The 26,853-nt window shown below is 53.0% G+C and overlaps 3 protein-coding genes across 12 annotated transcripts in view; 2 read left to right on the top strand and 1 right to left on the bottom strand.

The window, feature by feature from the left end:
- GATAD2A (GATA zinc finger domain containing 2A) overlaps positions 1-10,522 on the top strand; it is a 91,666-nt gene extending 81,144 nt beyond the window's left edge. For 6 of the 10 annotated variants that reach the window (XM_074337805.1, XM_074337802.1, XM_074337803.1 and 3 more), the window contains 9 exons: positions 821-910; positions 1,490-1,621; positions 1,765-1,932; positions 3,793-4,072; positions 4,292-4,351; positions 5,360-5,658; positions 6,333-6,407; positions 6,672-6,867; positions 9,019-10,522. In XM_074337805.1, the coding sequence (XP_074193906.1) occupies positions 821-910; positions 1,490-1,621; positions 1,765-1,932; positions 3,793-4,072; positions 4,292-4,351; positions 5,360-5,658; positions 6,333-6,407; positions 6,672-6,867; positions 9,019-9,149 (1,431 nt within the window). In that variant the 3' untranslated portion in view covers positions 9,150-10,522. The remainder of the gene's footprint in view (positions 1-820; positions 911-1,489; positions 1,622-1,764; positions 1,933-3,792; positions 4,073-4,291; positions 4,352-5,359; positions 5,659-6,332; positions 6,408-6,671; positions 6,868-9,018) is intronic. The other 4 variants (XM_019736881.2, XM_019736880.2, XM_074337801.1 and 1 more) reach the window with 3 other exon arrangements.
- A 6,617-nt stretch (positions 10,523-17,139) lies between these two features.
- On the bottom strand, positions 17,140-18,232 carry TSSK6 (testis specific serine kinase 6). Its single transcript, XM_019736966.2, has one exon. The coding sequence runs from the start codon at positions 18,093-18,095 to the stop codon at positions 17,274-17,276; it is 822 nt and encodes a 273-aa protein (XP_019592525.1). The 5' UTR covers positions 18,096-18,232; the 3' UTR covers positions 17,140-17,273.
- A 606-nt stretch (positions 18,233-18,838) lies between these two features.
- On the top strand, positions 18,839-26,365 carry NDUFA13 (NADH:ubiquinone oxidoreductase subunit A13). Its single transcript, XM_019736967.2, has 5 exons — positions 18,839-18,995; positions 24,138-24,216; positions 25,455-25,526; positions 25,930-25,999; positions 26,178-26,365. The coding sequence occupies exons 1-5, from the start codon at positions 18,902-18,904 to the stop codon at positions 26,295-26,297; spliced, it is 435 nt and encodes a 144-aa protein (XP_019592526.1). The 5' UTR covers positions 18,839-18,901; the 3' UTR covers positions 26,298-26,365.
- Positions 26,366-26,853: the final 488 nt, after the last annotated feature.

The raw sequence follows: 26,853 nt of genomic DNA, 5'->3' as shown, positions 1-26,853 counted from the left end.
AAAGCCCGTTTCCAGAAAAGCCTCCTACTCTGGATGGCCATGTTTGCTGCAGAGGTGGCTGGGATTGTGGACAGATGCCCTGTCCTGGGCCTCCTGCTCCCCTGGTGCGCGAGGCTCTTTGAGGTGCTGCTCTGAGTGCAGCTCACTGTGTAGGGCAAGTTCATGTTTTGTTGGGTTTCTGGGAAAGTTTCTGGTTGGTAATGCAGCTGCCCTCCTGCTTGCCGTAACCACTATCATTAAACCAGAAAGTGAACGCATGGCTGGCAGAATGACTGACAGAGTGTTTGGAACACATGTCCCCTAAGGGAGAGGGACAAGGGCAGAACACTCACTGGTCTGACTGGGGGTTTGTTTGAGCTCCCTCCCCACCTAGTCAGCAAGTGGACTCAGCCTGACGTCTGTTAATCTCGGGGGTGAACAGAGCCTGCCTATTGTTTCCTTGTCAGTTAAAGACACAGTGAAGTGACCCAAGTCCTTTCTGTAGTGGAATATGTGACTAAGGATCCCCAGATTGGGGTTAACCTGTCCAGGCCCTAGGTCCTTTCCCATCGCCAGCCCTCCCTGACCCCCTGGAGTGCAGAACTGGCGCCTGAACCACACAGTGACGCCGAGTCCCCGGCGGGTGAAGGATGCTGGAAAAGCTCTCCTTTTCCCCAGTTCCTGCCACAGGTAGACAGGGTCACGTACCAGGCTGGAAGCAAAACCTTTGAGAGCCTAGTACCTTTGGAAGAGGAAGAAAATCATTCTTCTTCTGTCAGGGTTACGTGGGGAGGTGGGGCTGGTGGTCCTCTCATGTCCCATGTGTCCTGCTCTGTTGCAGCCCGCAGGCTCCGCTGGGAGCACTGTGACCACCCCTCCCCCGCTTGTGCGGGGCACCCAGAACATTCCTTCCGGCAAGCCATCACTTCAGGTCAGTATTCCCTTCCCCTCAGGCTCCTGAGCAGCCCCAAAATAAAGCATGTTCATGTTCCCAAAGTAGGCCATCGTTGACATCATTAAATCACACCAACGCGTGGGGTGCCCCTCCCACGAGTGCCCTTCGTGAGAGAGGAGAGAGGACTGAGGTCTTCCCTAGGCAGACTGGGCTCCCTTCATCCTGAGTCTCCTGAGGGCAGTTGTGGGGCCTGGCTGGGCCTCCCAGCTCGGCTCACAGCCTCCTCTGCCCAAAGGGGAGGCAGGCAGAATTGCCAGCCACAGGACTGAGGTGTGGACGGGCCTAGCTCCCCTCAAACAGGCCCAGACTCCCAGCTCATACCAGTAGACGGCAGCGCCAGTCCTCATTGGCTGGACTCTTGCTATGGTGCAGCTTGTGTCCTGACTGAGCCCGGGTTGACGAGGTTCTTGTTCGAGTCTGTGTTCCTTGTTCTTTCGCGTTTTTCCTCTTACCCTCTGCTTTTTTTTTGTTAAGAAATACGTGCTTTTACAAAAATAGCAAACCTGTTTGTTAAAAAAAGGCCATGTGAGATCTGGGGATTGGTCTCGTTGACAGACCTCTTCGACTCGAATGGCTGGCAGTGTCATCCCGCCTCCCCTGGTCCGAGGCGGGCAGCAGGCATCCTCGAAGCTGGGGCCGCAGGCGAGCTCACAGGTCGTCATGCCCCCGCTCGTCAGGGGGGCCCAGGTGAGCAGAGCACACGCTCAGGACAGGTCTGGCCAGGAAGCCCCAAGCAGCTGTCCCAGTCCTCAGGCTGGGGCCGTGGGGTTGAGCCCTTTCCTGTGCCTCCCTCCATCGTCCCTCATTGTCTTATCCCCCCACCCTCGCAGCAAATCCACAACATCAGACAACATTCCAGCACAGGGCCACCGCCGCTCCTCCTGGCTCCCCGGGCATCCGTGCCCAGTGTGCAAATCCAAGGGCAGAGGATCATCCAGCAGGGCCTTATCCGCGTCGCCAACGTCCCCAACACAAGTCTGCTCGTCAATATCCCGCAGGTGAGGGCTGTGTTGTGCCAGTGTGAGGAGTGTGCTTTGCAGCTGCCCCCCAAAAGGCCCATAGTCCTAGGGCACAGTGGGGTGGTGCAACATGACCTGCCTGCCCCCTGAGAGCCCGTTGAGGCCTCAGACACCCTTGTGGGGTTTGAACTTGAGCTTTTCGGGGCCTGTTGGGCATGCAGGACACGGGCAGCAGCCCTGTGTTCAGATCTGTCTCACGGTAGAGGTGGAGAGCTGCTGAGAGAGTGAGGGGTGCAGATCTGAGCTGAGACAGGGGGCTGAGAGTTGGGGGCTAGATGAGGCCAGGTGATGCATCTGATGGGCCTGGAGACAGCTGGGGGGTGGCACCAGACTCCCCACCCTCCCCACTGCAGGCACAAGCACGTAAGGAGAGTGTGTCTGCAGATTCCTCTTAGCACCAGTTCGTCTATTCTTAGCCACACATCCCTTGGCCTCTGGACAGAGCCTCCGAGATGGGGTGGGTCTGCCCCACCCAGCAGAGCTGGGAAGATGAGTCTGGGAGTGGGCGGGCTGGAAGCAAGAGCCTCATTGACAGATAAAATTACTGGGTCTGCAGGGACTCTTGCTGATGGGCGAATTAGCTTTTCGGCCTCCGGTGGCCCGGTGTGTCCTTGCCTGCCTCCTCCAGATAAGAGTGAGCTGGCAGGGCTCTGGACAGCGTCCCTGCCTTCTCTAGGTGGGGTTCAAGTGCCGTCCTTCCACTACATGGTGTTCTGGCAAAGCAAGAGGTTGACCTATGCAGGCAGTTTATTTACCCCATAAACCTTGATCAGATAGATCCCTCCAATGTGCCCAGACCCCGTTCCCAGCTCAGTGTTCCAAGAGGATGGGAAGCAGATGGAATGCGGGGGGCTCTGCTCCCAGAGGGGCTAGGAGCCCGAGAGGGAGGTAGGGAAGAACCGGCTGGTTGGTCAGTGGGAAGGGTGCGGGGTGGGTGGCCAGGCCAAGGTGATTCCCTCTATGTTGGGGAATCTCGTCAGCTCTGGAGACCCTCTGTGGGGGGTGAGGGTTCTGGGAAAGCGGCCTGGCCTTCCTGAGCCCCGTGATGAATTGTGGGCAAGTTGTCAGATATGTGTATTTTCCTGGGGATGGTGTATGCAGCTTTCCTTAGATTCCAGAAGAGCTCCTAACCTTACAGAGTTCAGGGCAGTGGTGAGGTGGGCTCCAGGTTGTGGGAGAGCGCTAGACAGTGTTGGGGGTGAGTGGACTGGAGCCAGAAGACAATAGAGTATTTGCCACTGGGGCGTAGATGAAGGTAATAAAGTAGTGCAGGAGCAGCAAGGGTTGAGAGGGGCTGGTACAGGCACTGTTCTCTCCTGCAAGCCCTGCGAGGACACGTGAGCTGACTAAAACGTTCCTGTCTCAGACAAGCACACACAAAGGTGTTCGCAAGGGAAATGCCCCAGATGCGCCCTGAGCCACCGTCCTACTCCTGCGAGGAAGGAGAGCCAAGAGGGCCCCAGAGACAGGACAGGGGTCGTGCTGCCTGGGTGGGGTCGGGAGGCCGTCACCAACGGGGTGCCCACTGTCCTGGTTATGGTGATGGCTTCATGGGTGTCCTCCTGTGGCACAATGCAGGGAATTACAGATTTTAAATGTGTGCAGTTGGTTGGATATCAGCTAAGCCTAACAAGCATGTGCGTGAGATTGGTCATCTCCCAGAGTGAACTGCTTAACACCACTCTGCCTGCTGCTCACGTGTCAGGCCGCTGGGAATTTCTATCTGAAGGACTTGATAGTGCAACTAATGGTGCTGACCTGGGCTCTGGGTGCAGCGGGGGGGGCTGCCTCAGGGCAGGGCACCCCCAGCACCCTGACCAGGTTGTTATCTCCTGAAAGCCCTCCCCAGCCTCGCTGAAAGGGACGACAGCCACCTCTGCTCAGGCCAACTCCACCCCCACCAGCGTGTCCTCTGTGGTCACATCTGCTGATTCTCCAGCCAGCCGACAGGCAGCTGCCAAGCTCGCGCTGCGCAAACAGCTGGAGAAGACGCTGCTAGAAATCCCCCCGCCCAAGCCCCCTGCCCCAGAGATGAACTTCCTGCCCAGTGCTGCCAACAACGAATTCATCTACCTGGTTGGCCTGGAGGAGGTGGTACAGAACTTGCTGGAGACGCAAGGTAAGTGGGCCCTGGGCTGTTTTCATCACTTGCCACTGAAGTTTCTGCTATTACGTGGGGTTGTTTTCAATGCACAGCAGGGTTGTTTTCAATGCACAGCATGTGTTGGGGCACCTGTCGGTGTACCCAGGGCTGTCCTGATGGTCGGATATTACGGATGATGTATTGTCATCGGTTCTGCTTGCTGTGACGTTTGATGGCTTCTTAAATACTTTGCAGGCACCTTTCCTGTTAGGACCTTCTGCAAGCCAGGCCCTGGTGAAGCCCAGCGTCCCACATGTGTGTTCCCAGGGGATGAGCAGTGGCTCTGTGATGTTGGTGTGCCATGGGGTGGGTGGGTGGGCGGTGAGGAGGAATGCCTGCGGGAGGCGGACATGACAGGCTTTGCTTCCAGGCAGGAAATCATCACAGAGGTGGAACTTGCCAGAGCCTTGAGTGCTTAGAGGCCCCAACGTGGGAGAGGGACACCTGAGTCAGACTCACTCAATCCCCCTCCTTGAAAGCAGTTTTAGAAAGTGCATCTGCATTTTAGGAATAAAAGGGCATAAGCAGGATAGTGATCAAAAACAATATTAGAAACAGAGGTGGAGGCCATGCTGGCCCTTAGGGAGCTTCTGCCAGATGCTGAACCAGGGACATGTGTGCACTAAGATGGAGCTGGTGACTTGAATTGGGCAACCAGCCTGAACCCTCTTCCTGTGTGATCTCAGGTGCTCAGAGCTGAGGGGGAGGGGGAGGCAGAGCCGTACCTGGTCCAGAGGAGCAGGGGAAAGGCTGATGGGTTCCGCCAGTCATGCTGCCTTGAGGCTCCACAGGGCCAAGAGCCGGGCCCGGCGGAAGGCAGTGCAGGCTCGGCACGGCGTGGTGTGTCTGGCTCCCTATGGCGCCTCCTGTATGGTGAGGTGATGCTGTTGGCAAAAGAGCTGTTGCAAGGCCAGTACAGAGAAGATGGGTGGGAGGCTGAGTGAGGACCGGTGGCTCCTGGTCCTACACTGTGGATGGGCACGGCAGTCAGAGGAGCCAAGCTGGGAGATCATACCAGGGATGCCCAGCCCACAGCGTTTCCAAAACTCCATGAGGCCACCCCAGTGTCCATACAGTTAGCACCCATTATGTTTTTGCGGAAAGCACAGACGACGTCAACTGGGGCTTTGGTTTCCTGATGCCCGCTGGGCCACATGTCCCAGGGCACGGCTCCTGCTCTGTCCCACATCCCATCTGGGGGTGGTGGGGGCTCTGACTCACATCATGTTCCTTTGACTTGACCCCCCCGGTCTCCCCCTGCAGCAGGCAGGATGTCGGCGGCTGTCGTGCTGTCCCGTGAGCCCTACATGTGTGCACAGTGCAAGACGGACTTCACGTGCCGCTGGCGGGAGGAGAAGGGCGGTGCCATCATGTGTGAGAACTGCATGGCGTCCAACCAAAAGAAGGCACTCAAAGTGGAGCACACGAGCCGGCTGAAGGCTGCCTTCGTGAAGGCTCTGCAGCAGGAGCAAGAGATCGAGCAGCGCCTCCTGCAGCAGGGCACGGCTCCTGTGCAGGCCAAGGCCGAGCCCACCAGCGCCCCGCACCCTGCACTGAAGCAGGTGAGTCCTTGTCTGGGAGCCAGAGCCGCAGCCCCGAGGCCTGGGAGCTGGCAGGGGCCTCGCCCGCCAGGAGAGGGGCCGGTTCCCTGGCAGGGCGTTGGGTGCAGACAGGATGTGCTGGCGTTCTGTCCCACACAAGGCAAGCATTTGCCTGATGGGTAACTGTGCGTCTAAATTACATTTAATGGTGCTGTTTGATGGTGAAAATACTAATTTGCAGTCTCTTCAGATTTTGGAGCTTTCACGTGCAGTGTGCCGGCCGACAAGTACTTCTTGTCTAAAAGGACTTTTCTGAAAGCCACATTGAAATACAAAAGGGGCGTTTGGAAGAAATGTTCTAGCTAAATTAAGGAGAGAAGCAAGTTTGAAATTGTTTCTTTTTTTTGCTTTTTTTTTTTTGCTTTTTTTTTTTTAATGCTCTATTTTCCAACCCCTGTAGACCCAAAGCTCCCCGTTGGCAGTTTTTTGTACCCTTGGAAAACATTTGTAATTCACTAATGACCACATCTTCTCAAAGGTCCCTACGTAGTGAGAGGTCATACTGCCCTCAGGAAACAGCCTGTCCTGTGGGGACAGGCCTTGTGTGGCCACAGCTGCTGCTCTTTGGTCACTCTAGGTCACCCGGGGCCGTCCTGTGAACAGTGCTGACCTTGGTTTCAACCCCGTTTGTGTAGGTCATAAAACCGCGGCGTAAGTTGGCGTTCCGCTCAGGAGAGGCCCGCGACTGGAGTAACGGGGCCGTGCTACAGGTCAGAACTGCGGTGCTGGGAGCCCCCCACCGCGCCCCGACCGCGGCCACGGCAGCTGCCTCTCTCTCTCTCTCTCTCTTTCTCCTCTCTCTCTCTCTCCTTCCCTGCCCCTCAGTGTAACTTACCTGGTCTCCTGATTTTGGACTTGAGAGACCCCATGTGGGTGGGAAGAGGTCGGCCAGAGCAAGGAGAGGCTGCACTGAGCGTCTCGCCCTTTGCCCCCACCTGCCCCACCTGAGCCGTTACACCCTCTCTCCCCTGTAGGCCTCCAGCCAACTGTCCCGGGGCTCGGCCGCAACACCCCGAGGTGTCCTGCACACGTTCAGCCCATCCCCCAAACTGCAGAATGCAGCCTCAGCCACAGCCCTCGTCAGCAGGACCGGCAGACATTCCGAGAGAGCCGTGAGCGCCGGCAAGGGCAATGCCACCTCCAACTGGAAGAAGGCACCCCTGAGTACAGGTGGGCGGCCCCCAGGGGGCTCAAAGGAGGGGCCTTGCCATGGTCAGGTCCATCCCTTCCTTATGTTTAACAAAGATGTACATACACACGGGAAAGGACAGTGGCACAAAAGGCCCTGAACCTCCCCCCAGACCTGTTTCCTGAGAGCAGCTGCCTCTGACTCTTCAACTGAATCTCTTTTGTTCCCTATTACATAGGATGCCATGAACAGGTGGCAGCCCTCGCTCTGTACCCAAACAGCCCTTGACACGAAACCTGGGGTGGAACAGACCTGGTTCACGCACTGTCACCTCCCGCCTCCTTCCTACAGTGGGGAACGCCTGTTTTTACTGTTAGGTTGTGCCTTTCCTGCTGCACTAACTTTATTTCCTGCTCCCCCAGACAGTGTCCTTTATTCCTTGCTCTGTGGGACACTCTTCTTCCCACCTTGTAGCTTGGGGACATCAGGTGTTACAAAGTGCAAAAGAACAAGAATGCAGGGGGGAGAAGGCGGACCCTGGGGCTGGGGGAGGGTTTTAACTGAGGAGCGTGGCAAAGGCCCCTGAGGAGACAGCATTTGAGGAACGATCCAGGGGATATGAAGACCCTCGGGTGGGTTTTTTCAGTCTCCTGCAGCCGCACCACCCTGGCTCATTCTGTTTTTTATTTTATTAAATTTAGTTTTTTAATGAAATTTATTGAGGTAACTGGTTAGTAAGAGTTTCAAGTATACAGTATTAATAATACATCTATGTTTTATAATTATTTATGTGTTGGCATTAAGAGGAAAGTTCAGTATTTCTTGTGTCCATCAAAACGGGAAAATGAAAGGTAGGCACAAAAGACCGAGTGAAGGAGGTGGGTGAGAGTGCCTGCTGCGCCCCTCTAGGAAGAAGAGGCGCCCAGTCAGAGGGGGGACCTTAGTCAGACCTGGGAAAGCTGGGCTGTGTGTGCAAACGAAACACAGGAGCTGTTGTGCACGAAGCTGACCACGGGTTAGAGACGTGCCCAAGTCTCGGCCTCCCGCAGGAGAGGAACTCAGGACAGGGAGATGTCTGTCCGACCACAGAAGAATTGGGGCCACCTGGAGAGCAGAGAGCGTTTGTAACCAAACCAGGCAGAGATGCTTTTGCTCAGCATGTTTAAGATACAGCTAAGAACTCACATGCTGCTTGGAAATTCCTCTTGTAGGGGATTTGAAAGCGTGTGAAATAAATGGGAAAGGGAAGTGTAAGTGCACACATGTATATACTGACAGCAACCGTGTGCAAGCCCTGTGTACACTTCAGGGTAGTGTTTGAAAGGGAATATGAAGGCATAACTAGTTGCTGTGGTCAGTGGTTGGATTAGCGGTACACGTGTCAAGGCTGAGAAGCTGCGTTTCCCGGGAGACTTGTGCCAGCTCTCCGACTCAGCCTGGTTTTCTGGCCGGTGCTGTCCCAGTGGCAGTGAAGCCTCGAATATGCAGGGGCGGGGCCCTGGTGCATTTGACCTCAGGTCTGTTGACCTCCACCAAAAATACTGTGGGGTAATGCAGTGACGGGGGGCCCTGCTGTCACTGGGGGTCCAGGGCAGTCCTTAGGCCTGGCCAGACAATCACCTAAGTGTGGTGGGGAAGGGTGGTTCCTTTATTTTCCAATTAAAAACATGATGCTTGTTCATAACTCAAGTGCCTTTCGAGGACATGTTCTTTGTACCCCAAAAGAACAAATGCAGCACTTAAGGTCTTTCCTCAGTCTCCCTTTTGATTCGCATGTCACGTAAACGAGTGGCCTACAGAGGTATCATGTGTGTTTGCCGTTCCATGTCCCTCTGAATGTTTTAATGAGAGAACGTTGCCCTCTCATTTTTAACAGCTGCATAGGATTCTGTCCTATTGATTGCCCAGTTGCACAGTTCAGCTGTTTGTGATTTTTCACTGTTCTAAACAGTGCTGCGGTGCTTCCCTCCGTGGACAGAGCTCTCGGGGAGCTGAGGGCATCCCTGTTACCATGGCAGAGGCTGGGAATATTGGAAAGGCACTTGAGTTATGTCTTCAAATCCCTTCAGCTCTGAGGCTGGGATTTTTGCCTCCCACACTCGGTTGGCCTCCCTGAGGCAGGGGCTCCTCCGCAGAGCCCCCACCCCACCCCGACCGGGGTCATTGCGGCATGTCCCTCTGTTCTGTTGCAGGCGGGGCCCTTGCGTTTGTCAGCCCCAGCTTGGCGGTGCACAAGACGTCGTCGGCCGTGGACCGCCAGCGGGAGTACCTCCTGGACATGATCCCGCCACGCTCCATCCCCCAGTCGGCCACGTGGAAATAGTGTGAGCCAGGCCCAGTGGGGAATAGGCTCCCTCCTCCCTCCCACCTGGCCCTCCACCCTCCACTCGGGAAGACACCCTGCTCCCCGAGAGAGCGAGCAAGCGAGTGTCGGCCACACTGCGGAAGCAAGAGCTCCATTCTGCTCCATGCTGCAAAGTCTCGTCGCAGCTCGGGGGCCGATTCACAGGTGGACGAGGAGTATCACTGGGGGACCTTTCCCATGGGCTTTCCTCCTTTCCTTGCCTTTAGTTTGCCCAACACCAGCAGAAAAGCGGACTTCGGGAGTTGGATCTGCTCCCACCCTCTCCTTCAGCTTCCACAAGGCGCGCAGGCAGCCTGGATACTGTGACACACTCGGGCAAGACCGGCGCCCAGGGCTTCTGAAGTCGAGCGGAGCATTCTGTTTTGTTTTTGCTTTTTCCCGTCTTAGCCTCCCCATCTTTGACTGCCTACCTTCACGGCAATCTCTAGGTTGACAGAATTTTTTTTTTTTAAATCACCTCACGATGATGGAGTTTAAAGTAAACCGTGCAGACCCAGAGGGTCCTGCCAAGCACAGCCCCCATGCCCCGGAGGGTGGGCTGCTGACCAACTGACCAGCCCTCGCCCACTCCAGCAAAAGGCTTGTGCTGCTGCTTTTCCCGGAGACCCCGGTCCTCCCACACTTAGCAGAAGAACAAACTGCAACTCAGATCCAGCCAGAACACCCAGGATCCTGGAAGCCACACCGCTGCCTACGGAGGAGGACGGAGGAGAGAGTCAGCAGCAATGCCCAGAGCCTGAGCGGAAGTTGGAGGGGCAGGCTGTGGTGGTTTTTTTGTTGTTGTGGTTTATTTTATTAAATTTTTTCCTTTTCTTTTCCTACTTATTTTGATGGACAACATCCCAAGCTGCCCTGGCCTGGTCAGGTGGGGAGGTGCCCCTGCCCTCCACAGACTTCAGGGTGTCCGTTTGGGTCTAGTTTAGAACCTTCCCTTAAAGCAGGGCCATGCTGCCAGCATTTGCCTTCAGACTTTTTTTTTTTTTTTTAACCTTTTTTAGAGTCTACAGAAATGTCTTACAAAGGATCAGGTCTGCTCTTAGTTGTGTTTCATTTTGTTTTCTCCCACTCCTTAAAAATCAGTTCTTGAGGAAAGGCAAAAGTTGTCCTATGTGTGCTGCGCACGGGGCCGGCTCCATGCAGGTGCGAGGGCGCCCCATGTGTACACATACACGTGTCAACGTGGAAAGGAGTCCGCCGCTCCCCACTTCAGCCCCAGCCCTGGTTTTCCTGTCCAAATTAAGTTAGGGACTTAATTTAAAACCCTTATTTTGTAGGGCCGCCTTCTTCAAACACACTGCTTCAACATTCTAATAAAGGCTCATTTAACCCCCTTTCTCATGTTGTGTGAATATCAGTGTTTAGAAAACATTTTTGACTTGCGGTAGAAGACTTAGGTTAGAAGACCTAGTTTTGCAAAACGTTCTAAGTTTTTGTTGTGTAAAACCCTAAAGTTCTCATTGATTTTTGTTTTGGGTAGGTGGGCTGAAGGAGGGAAGGGCAGGGAAGGGTTGCTTTCGTTACCAGATGCAGGGATTTGGGGGGAAAGAGGGAAATTGATATTAAGGAGTGGGGGGAAAAGAGTGTGTTTTTACACCAAAAAAATCAAGAGTATGCAAGCGTTTCTATTGCTCACATTTTTCTGTGTGCCTGGCAAATAAATACCTGTCTTATGCTACCCTGAGCTGTTAGCCCTCTCTGTTCAGTGACATGGGCCAGACTCCAAATCCTCAAACAAGGAGAACTCAGCTGGCTACTACGGCAAACAGACTTCAGTTCTATGCAGTAATGGAATTAGGTGTCTGAGCCAAAGGTCAGCTCTGCCCTGGAGGAGTGGGCCAGGGTTGTCCCACTGGTTGTGCCCCAGCCAGGGGTGACTGGGTCTGTGACTTGAGGGTCCCCATTGGCCCCCCATCCCCATCCGAACCTGGCTCATCACCACGCTCAGGAACCACCTCTCCTCACCTCGCCTCACCTGGCTCTGCCTTCAGCCCCGCAGCCCCAGACACATTCCCATCTGGGACAACTTCCTGTGATGGAAACGTAGCTTTTTTAAAAGGTGGCAAGAATATGAAAGGCTTTCATCTTTAGTTCATTCTACTGTCTCAGAATTCCTATCCCCCTTTTTCTTCAGTTTCCGCCTTTGCAGTGTAACTTCTATGACAAGCCCCAAATGGGTGGTTGTGCGTTGAACTTGAAGATGCTATAGGAAAGGCATTATTAAATACCTCTCTGGGTGTGGGGTTTGAATATAGTAAGAAAAGATATTACCATTAAGGGAGTTCTCCCAGCAGCAAAGTTCACCCCCTCAGAATTGGCCACAGTGCAGTCCTGGTGTCCCCCCAGGAGCGTCAGGGCTGAGAGGACCTGGTTATCAGGAGCAGTGAGAATGTGGGAGCGCCCAGGCCCAATTGACAAATGTAATAGTCCCTAGTTACTGACACGAACCCGACAGTAACTGGAAACTTGGAAATGTCAGCTTCTCTGTGGACTGGGGTGTGAGGTTCACAAAGCTTATTCCTCCTGTTTTTATGCCACAGCATATTTGAATTGGCTGAGTGCATATACAGGTATTACGTATATCCCCTTGGGAGCTGCTAAGGGCTCTGGCTGTCCTGCCCATGTCATGGGAGCTGTGGTCCACAGTATCCCAACTGATACCGGCCCACACCTTTGAACAAGCCAGAGAAGGGCGCTTCTCCAGGGGCCTCTGGTCCTGGCTGTCTTCAAGACCATGAAGCAAAAAGTTAGCCCTAATGTAGAGGGAATGAAAGAAGCGACTGAGTACAACCCTGCTGTGTGTCCCCAAGTCACTCTCCTATGGGTGGAGAGACGGGGAGGAGATTTCTGTATAAGTAATAGAAACAAACATTCTCACGTGTGTCGATAATGGAAGAGGTGGTCCTTGTTGCTCTGCCATAGGGTTGTTTTTTTTTAATTTATTGGGGTGACAGTAAAGTTACATAGATTTCAGGTGTACTATTCTGTATTACATCTATAAATCCCATTGTGTGTTCACCACCCAGAGTCAGTTCTCCTTCCATCACCATATATTTGATCCCCCTTACCCTCATCTCCCACCCCCCACCCCCCTTACCCTCTGGTAACCACCAAACTATTGTCTAAGTTTTTGTTTCTCATTTGTTTGTCTTGTTCTTTTGTTGTTTTTGGTTTATATACCACATCAGTGAAATCATATGGTTCTCTGCTTTTTCTGTCTGACTTATTTCGCTTAGCATTATGCTCTCAAGATACATCCATGTTGTCACAAATGTTCCTATTTCATCTTTTCTTACCACCTAATAGTATTCCATTGTGTATATATACCACAACTTCTTTATCCATTCATCTATCGAAGGACATTTTGGTTGTTTCCATGTCTTGGCCACCATAAACAAAGCTGCAGTGAACGTTGGAGCACACGTGTCTTTATGTATAAATGTTTTCAGATTTTTTGGGTAGATACCCAGGAGAGGGATTGCTGGGTCATATGGTAATTCTATTCGTAATTTTTTGAGGAGCCTCCACACTGCCTTCCATAGCGGCTGTACCAGTCTGCATTCCCACCAACAGTGTATGAGGGTTCCTTTTTCTCCACAGCCTCTCCAACACTTGTTACTATTTGTCTTGTTGATGATAGCCATTCTGACTGGGGTGAGGTGATATCTCATTGTGGTTTTTATTTGCATTTCTCTGATGATTAGTGATGTTGAGCATTTTTTCATATGTCTATTTGCCATTTGTATGTCCTCTTTGGAGAAATGTCTCTTCAGGTCATCTGCCCATTTTTCAATTGGGTTGGTTGTTTTTTTGTTGTTGAGTTGCATGAGTTCCTTGTATATTTTGGATATTAGCCCCTTATCAGAGGCACTGTTTGCAAAAATCTTCTCCCATTCAGTTAGTTGCCTCTTTATTTTGTCGATGGTTTCTTTTGCTGTGCAGAAGCTTTTAAGTTTCATATAGTCCCATTCGTTTATTTTAGCTTTTCCCTTGCCTTTGGAGTCAAATTTATAAAATGCTCTTTGAACCCAAGGTCCATAAGTTTAGTACCTATGTTTTCTTCTATGCAGTTTATTGTGTCAGGTCTTATGCTTAAGTCTTCGATCCATTTTGAATTAATTTTGGTACATGGTGACAGATAGCAGTCCAATTTCATTCTTTTGCACGTGGCCATCCAGTCCTCCCAGCACCATTTATTGAAGAGGCTGTCTTTCCTCCATTGTATGTTTTTAGCTTCTTTGTCAAAAATTATCTGTCCATATTTATGTGGTTTTATTTCTGGGTTCTCAATTCTATTCCATTGGTCTATGTGTCTGTTTTTCTGCCAATACCATGCTGTTTTGATTATTGTAGCCCTGTAGTACAAGCCAAAGTCAGGAAGTATGATACCTCCAGTATTGTTCTTTTTTCTTAAGATTGCTTTGGCTATTCGGGGTCTTTTGTGGTTCCAGACAAATCTGATGATTTTTTGTTCCGATTTCTTTAAAAAAAATGCCATTGGGATTTTGATGGGGATTGCATTAAATCTGTATATTGCTTTGGGTAATATGGCCATTTTAAAACTATGTTGATTCTTCCAATCCATGAGCATGGAATGTCTTTCCATTTCTTTGTGTCTTCAGTTTCTTTAAAAAATGTCATAGTTTTCAGCATATAGGTCCTTCACATCCTTGGTTAAATTTATTCCTAGGTAGTTTTTTCTTTTTGCTGCAATCATAGGGTGTTTTTTTTTTTTTAATTTTTATTTTTTATGCCAACTTATGCTGCACATAACGTTTGCCTAAAGAACTTGGACTGCGCTTTTTTTAAATGACAGCTAAAGTTTTATAATTCTTAACAAAGAAAGTGTAATAAACAGTTACACTAGTGCAGGGTATTTGGGAGGAGGATTTTTTTTGGGGGGGGGAATCACTTGTATTTATTGTGACTAAATCTTTGATAATGTAAAACAAAAAAGTTGACCACCAATCCAGAATAGACGTTCCAATAAACAGGCTGGAATCAATGGTTATACATGGTGTCATGAGGAAGTTTTAGAACCTGAAGAACAATAAAGAAATGGACTATGTGTTGGCTGTATTTTTCTTTTGCCCCTTCAGCCCTGATTTCCCTGCGTTATTTCATCCCAGCGCTGGGACAGGTTGGAGGCTGGAAAGGGCAGCAGGGTGACCCTTGGTTAACGGGGGAGCAAAGGCTGAGACATCTGCTTGGGCTTCTTTCAAACTTCACTTCCCATGGGGAGGGAGTCTTCCACAACTGGGCCCCATGGCCTCGCCCCCAGGCCTCCATCTCCATCAAAACCTGGGGCTTTGTGGCCTGGGAGAGAGTGGTGAGTTCAGTGGGCTTTGTCCCTCGGGCTGGCTCTTAGTTCCTTTCCAGCTTCCAGCCTGGAGTAATTGGTTTTTCCGAAGTGCTTTTCAGGCTTAGCTCCACACTGGGTGTCTTTGCTGCAGGACAGGATATTATAGGTGTGGGTTCTAAGTACAGATGGAGCCACCCAGCGAGGCCCTGAAATAATACAATTACTGGTGAAAATTTGTTTTGTTGTTGACACTTTCAAAGTTTACTCGTAATGTGAGAACTGGTCACTGGTCATGTTACCACTATTTTCCTAGGTGCTTTTATTTTCTTGCTGATTCTTTTTGTTGTTGAGACATCCTGACTCTGATGGGGGTGGGGGTGGGGGTGGGGTAGGGGGGTGGAGCGCTAATTGCCCTCCCCAATAGCCAGCGTGGTTTCACCTGGGCAGGCACAGAGCTGACGACAGAAATTAAACCCAAACCTATCCTGGTCTACCTGTAACATCCTGACTGGTGCCCCAAGCTGCAACTCTGACTGTGAGAAGCACACTTATGCGGTGCTTTCTTGGCTCTGCACTCAACCTTCAAGTGAGTCTTTGTTGGATCAGCCACAGGCTCCTCAGCAGACAAGGGGTGAGTCTCAGTTCCTCCTGCCAACCAATGGGATAGTTGCCCTGGTCCCTGAAAACTTGTTCCTTCTGAATGAAGCCATGGCTGTGTGGCCATGGAGCGAGAGGATACTTTGGCCCACCGCTCATACAGATTGCATCAGCGAGGGACAGAAAAAGGCCCGTGCCATACCCCGGGCATTGGGAATGTACCTGTGACAAAGGCCAAGAGGGAACGGAATGATGGAGTAGGTGGTCTTTTAGGCCATATCTTGAATGAAAAGGAGAAAGTTGCTGGAAGTGGGACCAAGTCTCAGATGTGCCCAAGCCTGGCAGGTCCAGGACAAGAAGAGCAGAGTGGCTGGGCCACGGGGAACGGGTGAGAATGGGTTTCATTCTGAGTGCAGTGGGAGCCTTGAGAAGGCTTGAGGTACAGTCCTCCAGTGAGCCACAGCCCTTCCCAACAACCCCAAGGATGAATTCCTGTTCCCATTTTCCAGGTGTAGAGCCTGAGGTACAGTCCATGTCTGGAGATGCACCCTTCCAGTGTGAACCAGAAGGGTTGGGTTTCCTGTTGTAGATGTGAACCAGCCAGGCTTGGAGGCAAGGTACTCCCCCTCTTAGCCTCAGTTTTATCTGCAAAATGAGTGGGGTGGGGACACAGCCTATTTGAAGGGGGTGAAGGGAGAGCTGGCACCTAATCCCCAGGACACCTGAGAGCCATGGATGGTGAGTGAGCCGGGGTGGGGCAGGTCAGACTCCCTGAGCAGCCTCCTTAGAGACTGGTCATGGGCCTCAGATGGAGACAGGATTAAAGCTTAGGGAGACGTTTCCCATACCAGTAACGTAGCAAACCCGATCTTACCTCAAGCTCTATGGGGTCCCCTCTACAGACATACCCCTTTACCTTTTCACCTCTTCTCCATTCCAGCCACAGGAGCTTCCCCGTCAGTTCTCAAACACTGCCAGCTCCATCCTGTTTGGGAACTCGTGGAACACTTGCTGTTGTTTCCAGTGGCTGATTCCTTTAGGGTTCAGCTCAAATATCTGCTTTCAATCCCTCCTGTGTCAACCCCCACCCGGCATGTAGCACAAGGTAACTTTTTTTAATTCCCACGCAATTCTTTTTTACTTCACTTTTCACTTGCCACCTCCCTGAGGGCAGGGATGGATCTAAGCCTTTGTTGAGTCCCAGAGCTTGGCAGAGCAGGTGTGGAGACGGGACTGAAAGAACCAGCTTGCCCGGTGGACTCACCTCAGCCGCGACCTCCCTAGCCTCTTACTCCCACCAAGGAAGGGGCCCTCATGAGGAGAACTTCCACCACCTCCCTACCTCACTTCAGCCATATCTGGGTTCAAATCGCAGCTGTGTCCTCGGGCAGGTGAAATCTGTGTGGGCCTCAATTTCCTCACCTCTAAACGCTCAGCTTATGTGGAGACATCCCCTGCCTCCCTCCATTCCATCCTTAAACACGAGAAGGGTGCTGAGTCCTTGCTCCCTAGACCAGCATCTCCATTCCCAGGATCATCACGACCCCAGGGAACGACCTCAAAGCCCCTTCGACTCTGCTTAGGCTGGGGGACCCAAAAGGTCCGGGTTCGAAACCTCCCAACTCCCTTTTGAGAACTGGAGCAAAAACTCTTAAGTCTTTCTCTAAAATGGAGTACCCGCGCCTGCTTTGCCCCGGGGAGCGAACCCCTCTCCCCTGCTCTGTAAAAGGGGGCCATTGCTAGAGCCAGGTGCGAGGAAGAGCGAGTTTATTGCAAATTACAAACGGGGCAGCTCCTGGAGCGCGCCATCTCCCAGCTGCAAGGGCGGCAGGCTGGCAACGGACACTCTGTGCGCCTGCCCTCGCCAGCAGCTCCTCCACGTAGGTAGCAGACACCCGCCGGGCAGTGGTCGCTCATTCCTCGCAGGCGCAATGCTTTTCTCTCCTCGTCCAGCCCCCTCCCGGGGCCTTCTTGCGGAGAATCGAGAATACGCACGCGCCCTCCTGCTCTCCGGATTGTGGAGGAACTAGATTCCAAACAGGGGCGACTGAGGCCCCCGCCGTCGAGGAAGAGGGAAGGGGAAAGAACGCATGCGCACTGGCACGCGACGGCTTCGCGGGACTCTGGAAGCGCGCCTCGTGCGTGCGCAGTGCTCGGGGCGGTGGGAATGGAGGGAACCCCGACTTTTAGCCGGAGTCCCCCAAGCGCAGCCAGCCGTTGCGCGCTACCTGGCCCGCCGAGGGCCTGGCCGATGGGCTGAACTGCAGCAACTCGGCGATCAGGGCCTTGCAGCGCTCGGACAGCTCGAGGCCCTCAGGGTAGAGAACGCCGCGCTTCTGGCGCCGGGGTAGGCCGGCAATGTCTGAGTCGTCGAAGGGCATGCACCCGGTGACCATGACGTAGAGCACGACGCCCAAGCTCCACACGTCATACTTCTTGGGGTCGTAGGGGATGCCCAGGAGTACCTCGGGCGATGCGTAGGCAGCCGAGCCGCAGTAGGTGGTGCTCAGGTCGGGGTAGCCGTGGGCTTGGCGGCCAAAGCCGAAGTCTGTGAGCTTGACGCGGCGCTCGTCTGGGCTCAGCAGCACGTTTTCGCACTTGAGGTCGCGGTGCACCAGGTGGTGGTCATGCAGGTAGCGCACAGCGCCGGCGATCTGTGCAAAGAGGTCGCGCGCCTGCCCCCCGGGGATGTGCCCGCTGCGTTGCACGGCCTGCAGCAGATCAGTGGCAGCCGCCTCCATCACGATGTACAGCTTCCCATTGCACACCTCAATGAACTCGAAGACGTGCACAATGTGCGGGTGCCGCACGCCCCGAAGGATGGATAGCTCACGCGGCAGGAACTTGTTGACGAAGTCGGGCGGCGCGCGCCGCCGGTCCACCACCTTGATGGCCACTGTGCCTTTGTATTTCTTGGACGTGGCCACCTTCACCTTGGAGTAACTGCCCTCACCTATTGTGCGACCCAGCTTATAGCCGAGTTCGCTCAGGAGTTTGTCGCCCGACATGGTGGCGCCTGGGGCGCGCGGGGAGCAGGAGACGGCTGCTGTCGGGGGGCGGCCGGACTCCGATCTCGGGCCTAACCCATGGCGCTTGGCACCTGCACACCCGCACCCCCATGTGCCCACTCCCGGGTCCCCACCGCCGCGGTGCCTTTTATTGCCCAGGTAACAATTTCTGCCTTGTGAAGTGACCGCGGGCGTCACCCCGCCTCGGGGTGGGCGCCCCCGGACCCCGCCCCGCCGGGGTTCCCCAAGGCCCTAGGGCTTTGTGACTCATAATCGCTCTAAATAGTCCAGTTCCCGATGAGAGGCCACTAGCAAGGGCTCCCAACCGCCACTGGGGAGCGGAATCCGTGCCTGGGATTGGGACGGCTCCTCGCGAGTGACAAATACAAGGAGTAGCCGCCCCACCAACTTCTTGTACCCAGCCCTGACCATGTGGAGCCCTGGGCTCCCGACTGGGAGAAAACGGGAAAGGGGGCTTAGCTCGGTGAACTGGCCCCCTCGGGATCTTGAATGCCCTGAGCAATGCCCCAGCGGGAAGGTCAACGCGATGTCCTTTAGTGCAAGGACCCGGGCGACCCGACGGGCTCCAGGCGGTTACGCCCCGGACGGGAGAAGAGGAAAGAAGGATTCCTCGGCCGCAGCCGGGCCCCGCAGCACGAGCTGGTGTGGGGTCGCTACACCAGCGCCTGAGGGTCGTTGGCCCAGCCCAAGACACGCGCGACAGCTTCCGCCACACTCTTAGTGGCGGCGGCGGCTGCCGGCTACGTCACTTCCGTCCGCGGCCGGAGGTGCAAGTCCCTGCGAACATGGCGGCGTCGAAGGTGAAGCAGGACATGCCCCCTCCGGGGGGCTACGGCCCCATAGATTACAAGCGCAACCTTCCGCGTCGGGGACTGTCGGGTCAGTGTCCGCCTGCGCCGGGGTGTCAGGATCTGGGCCTTCTGGGCGCCGCGGCGGGGGCGGGACGCTGGGGAGGCTAGCGGGCCTCAGTTTACCTGCGGTGTGACGAGAGGCGGAGCTTGGGGATCCCAGATAGCTTCAGTGGTAACAACAACGGTAACTGCTGTAACTTGTCGAGCGATTACTAAGCCCTTTATTTCCTTCTCGTAAGAGCGCAGGAGTCGGTCTTGTTAATTATTCCCATTTCACGGTAGGCTGAACTGAGATTAGTCCAGCCTGCGCCCCAGCCCCCAGCCCTGCGCCCCGCTTCGGTTTCACAGGTGGGGCAACTGACCTCTCCCGCCAGGACCACCGAGGGAATTTAAAAGATGTTCTGTGCGGTGGTTCCTCGCTGGTGGCCCCCACCTGCAGGATGTTCCAGGAATATGTGTTTCTTCAAGTTTTCAAATGTTCTAAGTAACATTTAAAAATTTGTTGTTAGATTCGTCACAGAACAATGTAAGAGAGAAAGTAAAAGGCACCCATACTCTGCACCCAGGGTTAACAGAGAAATACAAAACAATTTAAGGGTGAATACATTTGCTGTCGATCATCAAACTTTACATTTAAAGTCTGTGCATGTTATACAAATCATGCCTTAATTAAAAAATAATTAATGGGCATGGTAAAAAAAAAGTGTAATAATTCAGACAGTAGAAAAGTTAATGTCAAGTGAAAACTCATCCTCCCCCTCCCCTTCTTGGCTTTTTTGTATCCCAGAACAGAGGATGACAAACTTTCTCTGTAAGGGCCAGATAAATATTTTATGGTTTGCTGGCCAGATGGTCTCTGTCCGCTGCTGCTGCTTTTTAAAAACTGTTTGTAAGACCTAAAAGTGTTCTTAGCCTGAGGTCCATACAAAAACAGCTTATAGCTAGATTTGGCACCACGTGGGGCCACTCAACTCATCCTAGAGAAGATTGAACGAATACAATGTAATCTGAGTCTCTTCGTTTCTTTTCTGAAGGTATAACAACACCCAGGTCCGAGCACCCCTCGAGTGTGCTGCATGCTGTCTGTTTACACATAGACTCCTGTGTGACCTCTATCCAGACCAGGCTGCGGAGGGATCACAGCCATCGGGCCTCCCTGGGCTCCCCCCGCAGTCAGCAGCTCTCTTTTTTAAGTCACAAACATACCTTTTATCACAGTCCTCTTCCTGTTCATGACACAGCTGTGTCTCCCGTGGGCTTTCAATACCACTCCCTGGGGTTGGGTCTCCTAATCATACCCCTTTACACCGACTTTCACTGTAGCACATACAAACCCACCCCAGTCTTTCTTGGCTGCACAGGGGTGAGGAAGATACACTTTTGGTGGTATGGTCTTTGCTTGTATACGCGCATTCATTCAGTAACTAGTTGTGGAGTGTGCACGTGGCTGTAGGCCCTGTCTCAAGGAGCCCACTGTCTAGCTGAGGAGATAGACACATCACTCCAGAATTTCCTGCTGTGGCGAGTAGTGGGGCCTGCTTTAGCCAGGGTGGGCCAAAGGTACCTCTCTGAGGAGTCCCCCAGGAGGAGGGAAGAGCAAGTGCAAGGCCCTGTGCTCTAGCCAGTGCCCTGCCTTCATCCTCTGTCCTCCTGGCCCTCCAGCCTTGCCTCTTTTGAGCCGTGGTCCACAGCGCCCCAGCGCACCAGCTGCCCTTCTCTTTCCCCGGACCACTCACCACTAGCGTCCCAGAAAGTGACAAGCTGGCTCAGGCTGCCTTTAATCCAAGCTGCTCCCAAAGTGACTGCTGCCCCCACCTCTCATCTCTCACACCCACCTCCTCTCTGTACTCCCTCCTGTGCCTAGTGTGTGGCCTTTTTTTTCTTGTGTCTTTAATATATTTATTGGGATTCCATATCGTATAATTCACCCATTTCGCGTGTACTAATCACTGCTTTTTAGTTTATTTGCAGTTGTGCAACTCACCATGATCTAAATTTATACACTTTCATCACCCCCAAAAGAAACCCCGTACCTATTAGCAGTCACTTCTCATTCTCCCCCAGCCCCTGACAACCGCTAATCTGCTTTGTGTCTCTGGATTTGCCTCTTTTGGACTTTTCCTATAAATGGAATCATTCACAATGTGTCCTTTTTTGCTGATTTCTTTCAGCGTGATGTTTTTAATGTTCATGTAGTGTGTCAGTGCTTCATTCCTTTTTTCATCTTTGAAAACACCTTTTTTTTTTTTTTACCATTTTAAATGCTTTTTAAAATATATTTTTTTAAATTGTGGTTGACAGTGCTTCATTCCTTTTCATGGCTGAATAATATTCTTGTGTGGATGGACCACATTTTGTGTATCCATTTACCACTTGATGGGCATTTGAGTTGTTTCTACCTTTTGCCTGTTGTGAATGGTGCTGCTATGAAGAAGGTGTGCAGGTGTCTATGTGGCATGTGTTTCATTTCTCTTAGGTGAAATTTCACTTAGGAGTATAATTGCTGGGTCACTAACTCCATGGTAAATATGGTAACTCCACAAATAACATTTTGAGGAACTGCCCAACTGTTTTCCAAATTGGCTGTACTATTTTATGTTGCCACCTGCAATGGATAGGAGTTCCAATTTCTCCACATCTGAACAATACTAATTATTTCAATTATTTTCCTTTTTTTTTTTTTTTTTTTGAGTCTTGCCATCCTCCGGGGTATGAGGTGGTATCTCATTGTGGTTTTGATTTGCATTTCCTTGGTGATTAATGGTGTTGAGCATCTTTTCATGTGTTTATTGGCCATTCGTACAGCTTCCTTGGAGAAATGACTATTCAAATCCTTTACATGTTTTTACGTTGGGTTTATCTTTTTACTGAGTTTTGATAGTTCTTTACATATAGTTACCAAGTCTCTTATCAGATATATGATTTGCAAGTACTTTCTCCCTTTCTCCCATAGGTTGTCTTTTCAGCCTGTCGATGGTATTATTTGTAGCAAAAAAAGTTTTTAATTTCAGTGAAGTCCAATTCATCTATTTTTTGTTCTTTTGTTTCTTGTGCTTGTGGTGTCTCGTAAGAAACCATTGCCTTATCCAAGCTCACCGAGACTGACTCCTCTGTTTTCTAAGAGTTTTATAGTTTTAGCTCTTACATTAAGATAAGATCCATTTGGAGTTAAATTTTGTGGATAGGGGAAGGAAGGAACACATTTTATTATTTTGCATGTGGCTATCAAGTTGTCTAATTTGCTGAAAAGACTATTCTTTCCCTATTGAATTGTCTTGGCACCCTTGTCCAAAATCAATTGACCATAAATGTGAGGGTTTATTTCTGGACTCAGCTCTGTTCCATCGATGTACATGTCTATCCTTATACCAGAGCCACGCTGCCTAGTACACACAGCTGCGTGATACGTTTTGAAATCGTGAAGTGCAAGGCTTCCAACTTTGTTCTTCTTTTTCAGAATGGTTTTGGCTGTTCTGGTCCCTTGCATTTCCATATGAATTTCACAATCTGCCTGTCAATTTCTGTGGGACTGTGGGGGGAAGGTTGGGTTTGTCATGGTGGGCAGGGATGGTTGGGATTCTGATGGGGACTGCTTTGGATGTAACTAAATTTGTAGAGTGCTGCCATTTGAACAATATTAGGTTTCGATCCGTGAACACGGGGTGCATTTCCATTTATTTAGGTCTTCTTTAGGCATGGCCTACACACCCTTCCGGGCATCCCCCTCAGCCTTCCCCACCATATTGGCAGCTCCAGAGAGACCTGGGATCCCACCCTCGAAGCCGTCAGTGAGGAAGAGATGAGTTAGAACTGCACCATTGTAAAGGCCGCCTTAGTCCTGGAATTTATCTCACAGATGGGCCCGTACTTGGGTGGTTGGTGTAAGGACATGGGGCTTTGACAAAGAGCCCAGATCTGTCCCCTGGGGCAGGGTCAGAAGAGGAGGCCCTTGGGCCTCTGTGCACCTATTGAAAAGAATGGGGCAGCTCTGCTGAAATGCCCAGCACAAGTAGCCAGTTGGGTGTGCCGGGAGGGACCCTGTCCTCAGCACAGGAACCAGGGTGCTCTCGCTGACTTGGACCCATAATGTGGAACTGTCTTACCCTAAGCTGGGGTTTTAACTGGTTGACCTCAAAGGGGAAAAATGGAACCAATGTCTCATTTATCTCCAGGTCCAGGAGAGGTGTGTGATGAGCTCTGTGCAGGAGCCAAGCTGAAGAAGAAAGAGCCCCCACTTTGTCCCCCCACAAGACCCAGGGAGTGGCCTTACCCACCATTTACCGGTCCTTTACTGGGTGTTAACTGGAGCTTGATCTGGCTGAGTTTGTCCGTGTGTCACAGCAACCACGAGGTCTGGCCAGAGAAGAGATGAGGCTCGAAAGAAGAGGGGGTGCAGGGCGAACCAGGCCCCAGGTGACTGGGCCTCCCTGAAGACTCCATTAGGCCCACAGTCTGTCAGTCAGGATTACAGCTTGAATGCCCACTGGTGCTCAGTAAATATTCATGACAGCCTGTCCCCTGGAGTCTGGGCGTAGGGGCTTGGCCCTGCTGGGCCTGGAGCAGCAGCATCCAGGAGCCCAGGATGTGGGAGGCAGCCCCTGCAGGGCACTGCCTGCCTCTGGCAGCCCCATGCAGCCCCCTGTGGGTAGCATGCAGGGAGGTGGCCCAGGGAGGAGGAGCCCCCATGGAGCTGGGACCCAGTCATGGACACCAAACTTCCTCTGGGGACTGGCCATCTGACTGGGAACCAAACTTCTAGAAGATGGTCGGGCCAAGGCCACCCAGCCGTAAACATCTAGACCCATGGACCCTTCTGCAGTCCCTACCCTGCCTCTACCTTCCAGAAAACCCAGCATAGGGGCACAGCCTTGCCTGTAAGAGAGAAGCTGAGGCAGCCTGATGTCTCCTGCCCGCAGAGTGGGTGACCGTGAAAGAAAGTATTCTGCAGCTGCGGAGAAGGGAGGGGGCGGTGGACATTCCCCAGAGACAAAAAAAAAAAAGTCTGAAGAAATGTGAGCCATCTCTAGGAAGGGGTCATGGACTCTCACCTTCTCCCTCGTCCATATTTGTGGAATATTTGCACAGCGAGTAGATTATGCTTCACAAGAAGAAATGACAAGGGTGGCCTGTCCCTCCTGCGGGTGCTGAGCCGGTGCTTCTCTGTCCACAGGCTACAGCATGTTCGCCGTGGGCATTGGGACCTTGCTCTTCGGGTACTGGAGCATGACGAGGTGGAACCGCGAGCGCAGGTGAGGGTGGGCCCATGCCGGTGGACTTTGGGTACATCAGGGCCCCTCGTCAACCCCCAGGCCTTGGCGACCCAGCAGGTCTATTTCTGGGCTTTACCACTGAGGATTAACTAGTAAGCAAGGAGCTTGCCTCCAGGTGTTACCCAGACACCCCTCGGCCTCTGCTGCTGGCGACAGGAGGGTCCAGGTTAGGATAGCTCATAGGGTGGAGGTAGAGGGGCAGGCCTGGGACAGGTTCTCGTAGCAGGTTTTTGTCCAGGTGACCAGGCCATGATGCTCTAAGGGCTTAGAAAGCAGATCATGCAAAGCAAGGGCCAGCCGTGCAGGGCTGGAGGAGCCAAGGCCTGCGGTGGCCTCGGCTCCGACTCCAGCTGCTTGGGAGCTCGCCTGATGCCCTGCCAGCTGACTCTTCCTCATGGGATCCCCCCTGGCTGGGCCTCTCCACCCTGTCCCACCTGTGTCATGTGTCCTTAGCGCCCCCTCATGAAGCCAGGAATCTCTGAGGTTGGTGCTGGAGAAGGCCCAGCTCATGGAGGGGGCCCCACATTGTTGAATGAAGTGAGGAGCACCTACTGGGTGCTCTGTGCTAGGTCCCCACACTGGAAAGGTGAGACCCGGCGCAGACTCCCAGGGGGCATGGTAGTGACTGCCTATGGTGAGGGCAGCAGCCTGAGGAGTGGGGCTGGGGGAGGGGGGCGGAAGTTCATTTGCCCCTTCCCTGTGCCTTTGTAAGATTCCTGGTAATGAGCGGACAGGGTCGGAGACCACTCCCTGGGCCCATCCAGCTCCACTCCCCCCACCCCTCAGCACAGACAGGGCTGGTGGCTTGGAAGACACAGAAAAGCTGGGAGAAGAAAGGAGCCGCCTGCCTGGGGCTCACACCCGAGGTTATTTTGAGATGAAGGGGACGTGGTTTTGTAAGGCCCAGAGCCCCGTGATGAATGCCCCCCCTCCCCCTTTACTGCAATTATCCTAGGCTAATTTTAGGATTAAAAAAAAGTTTTTAATTGAAAAGAAAGTGTGAAGCCAGCAGTCTTGTGGACCAACGCCTGTGCCAGCTGGGCCCCCCCCATCTTGGGCTTCTGGTGGGCAGAGCCCACGCCCTGCCCCACTTGCTTGCCTCTTCCCCCAACCCCCTTCCCCACGCATCACCCTGAATGTCAAGGGTCTGCCTTGCCTGTCCTCCCCCCACCCTCCCACCCTGATCTGATCCAAGTGTTGGTTTTGGGGTGTCACAGGCGCCTGCAGATCGAGGACTTGGAGGCTCGTATCGCGCTGATGCCGCTGTTGCAGGCAGAGAAGGACCGGAGGTGGGGCTGCCACGGCCAGGGTCAGGAGGGCACAGGCCTCAGTGTCCCAGCCTGCAGCGCGGGACACAGCCAACATGCAGATGGAGACTGACAGCTGCATCTCGCACACGGGACTGCCGTCAGTCCTTGAAGAGGGCCCTAGACTTGACTTAATTAATGTGGAGACCAAAGGGGGAGGACAGGAAGGCTTCCTGCAAGAGGGGGTGTTGGGACTGGAGCAGGAGGATAGTAAGAGTTTGCCGGGGAGAGGGAATGAAAAAAGAGGGGTCAGTGTGTCAGGTTCCTCCATCTCTTGGCAGAAGATGATGGAGATGTGGAATTGGGAGGGTTCTGGCAGGTACATTAGGCAGGGGCCCCTTGGGGTGCTCAGGCCGACCCCCCACTTGCTCCTCTGTCCTTGCAGGATCCTGCAGCTACTTCGGGAGAACCTGGAGGAAGAAGCCATCATCATGAAGGATGTGCCTGACTGGAAGGTGGGTCCCTGACAGGCAGGGCAGGGGTCTAAGCCACTGCAGCAGTGGCCTAGAAAACCTGGGGCTGAAAGGGGTAGTGGGTGCTAGGGGAAGGCAGAAGCTTCGTACACAGTGGCCAGCAGGCTGTGTGGGACTGAGGGGGCAGCTGCACCACAGCCTATACCCGCTGTCCCTGCAGGTGGGTGAATCTGTGTTCCACACAACGCGCTGGGTGACCCCCATGATGGGCGAGCTCTATGGACTGCGCACGAATGAGGAGATCATCAACGCCACCTATGGCTTCATCTGGTACACGTAGGGCCGCCCCTCAGCCGCTGAGCCTCATCCCCTCCCGACACGAGAGAATAAAAGCTCTGGAGACCTGCCTGCCTGTGTGCCGGGGACTGAGTGATTGGCGGAGGAGGGGCGCTACTGGGTCACACGTGGTGTGGGGACACAGGGACTGGACCTGGTGGTTCTGTAGAAAACACCAAACAAGATGGCCTTAAAAAACACCCAGAGGCAGCCCCTGGATCTACTACCAGCCTCGACTCCCAAACGTGCCTGGACTCCTACCTCTTTTGAAATCATGTTTGTTCTGCAGCCCACCACTCCAGGCTGGGGGCTTCACCTGCGCACAGCGTGGTGGGGTAGGGGCGGGTAGGGACCTGGAGAGGAGTGCACGATGGTGGCAGGGGTGGGTCCCCGTAATCCCATAGCAGGGGTGACTGACCCATCGCTGTCCTTCCAAACTTCGTTCCTTGCCAGCATCAGCGTGTCTTGGCTTCCCTCCATCCCGGCAGCAGCTCCGCTCCTGCCATGAAAAGGTTAAGTCCGCCTGCCCCCCCCCCACCCCCCCACCAATGGCCGCGTGT

This window comes from Rhinolophus sinicus, linkage group LG07, assembly GCF_036562045.2.
Source record: "Rhinolophus sinicus isolate RSC01 linkage group LG07, ASM3656204v1, whole genome shotgun sequence".
NCBI lineage: Eukaryota > Metazoa > Chordata > Mammalia > Chiroptera > Rhinolophidae > Rhinolophus > Rhinolophus sinicus.
This window is presented reverse-complemented; position numbering and strand designations above follow the sequence as displayed.

Excerpts from the sequence above, each read along its gene's own strand:
- TSSK6 (XM_019736966.2), bottom strand. The coding sequence starts at position 18,095 with ATGTCGGGCGACAAACTCCTGAGCGAACTCGGCTATAAGCTGGGTCGC.
- NDUFA13 (XM_019736967.2), top strand. The coding sequence starts at position 18,902 with ATGGCGGCGTCGAAGGTGAAGCAGGACATGCCCCCTCCGGGGGGCTAC. Across the intron at positions 18,996-24,137 it reads TCCGCGTCGGGGACTGTCGG|GCTACAGCATGTTCGCCGTG; the intron begins GTCAGTGTCCGC and ends CTCTGTCCACAG. Across the intron at positions 26,000-26,177 it reads AGGATGTGCCTGACTGGAAG|GTGGGTGAATCTGTGTTCCA; the intron begins GTGGGTCCCTGA and ends CTGTCCCTGCAG.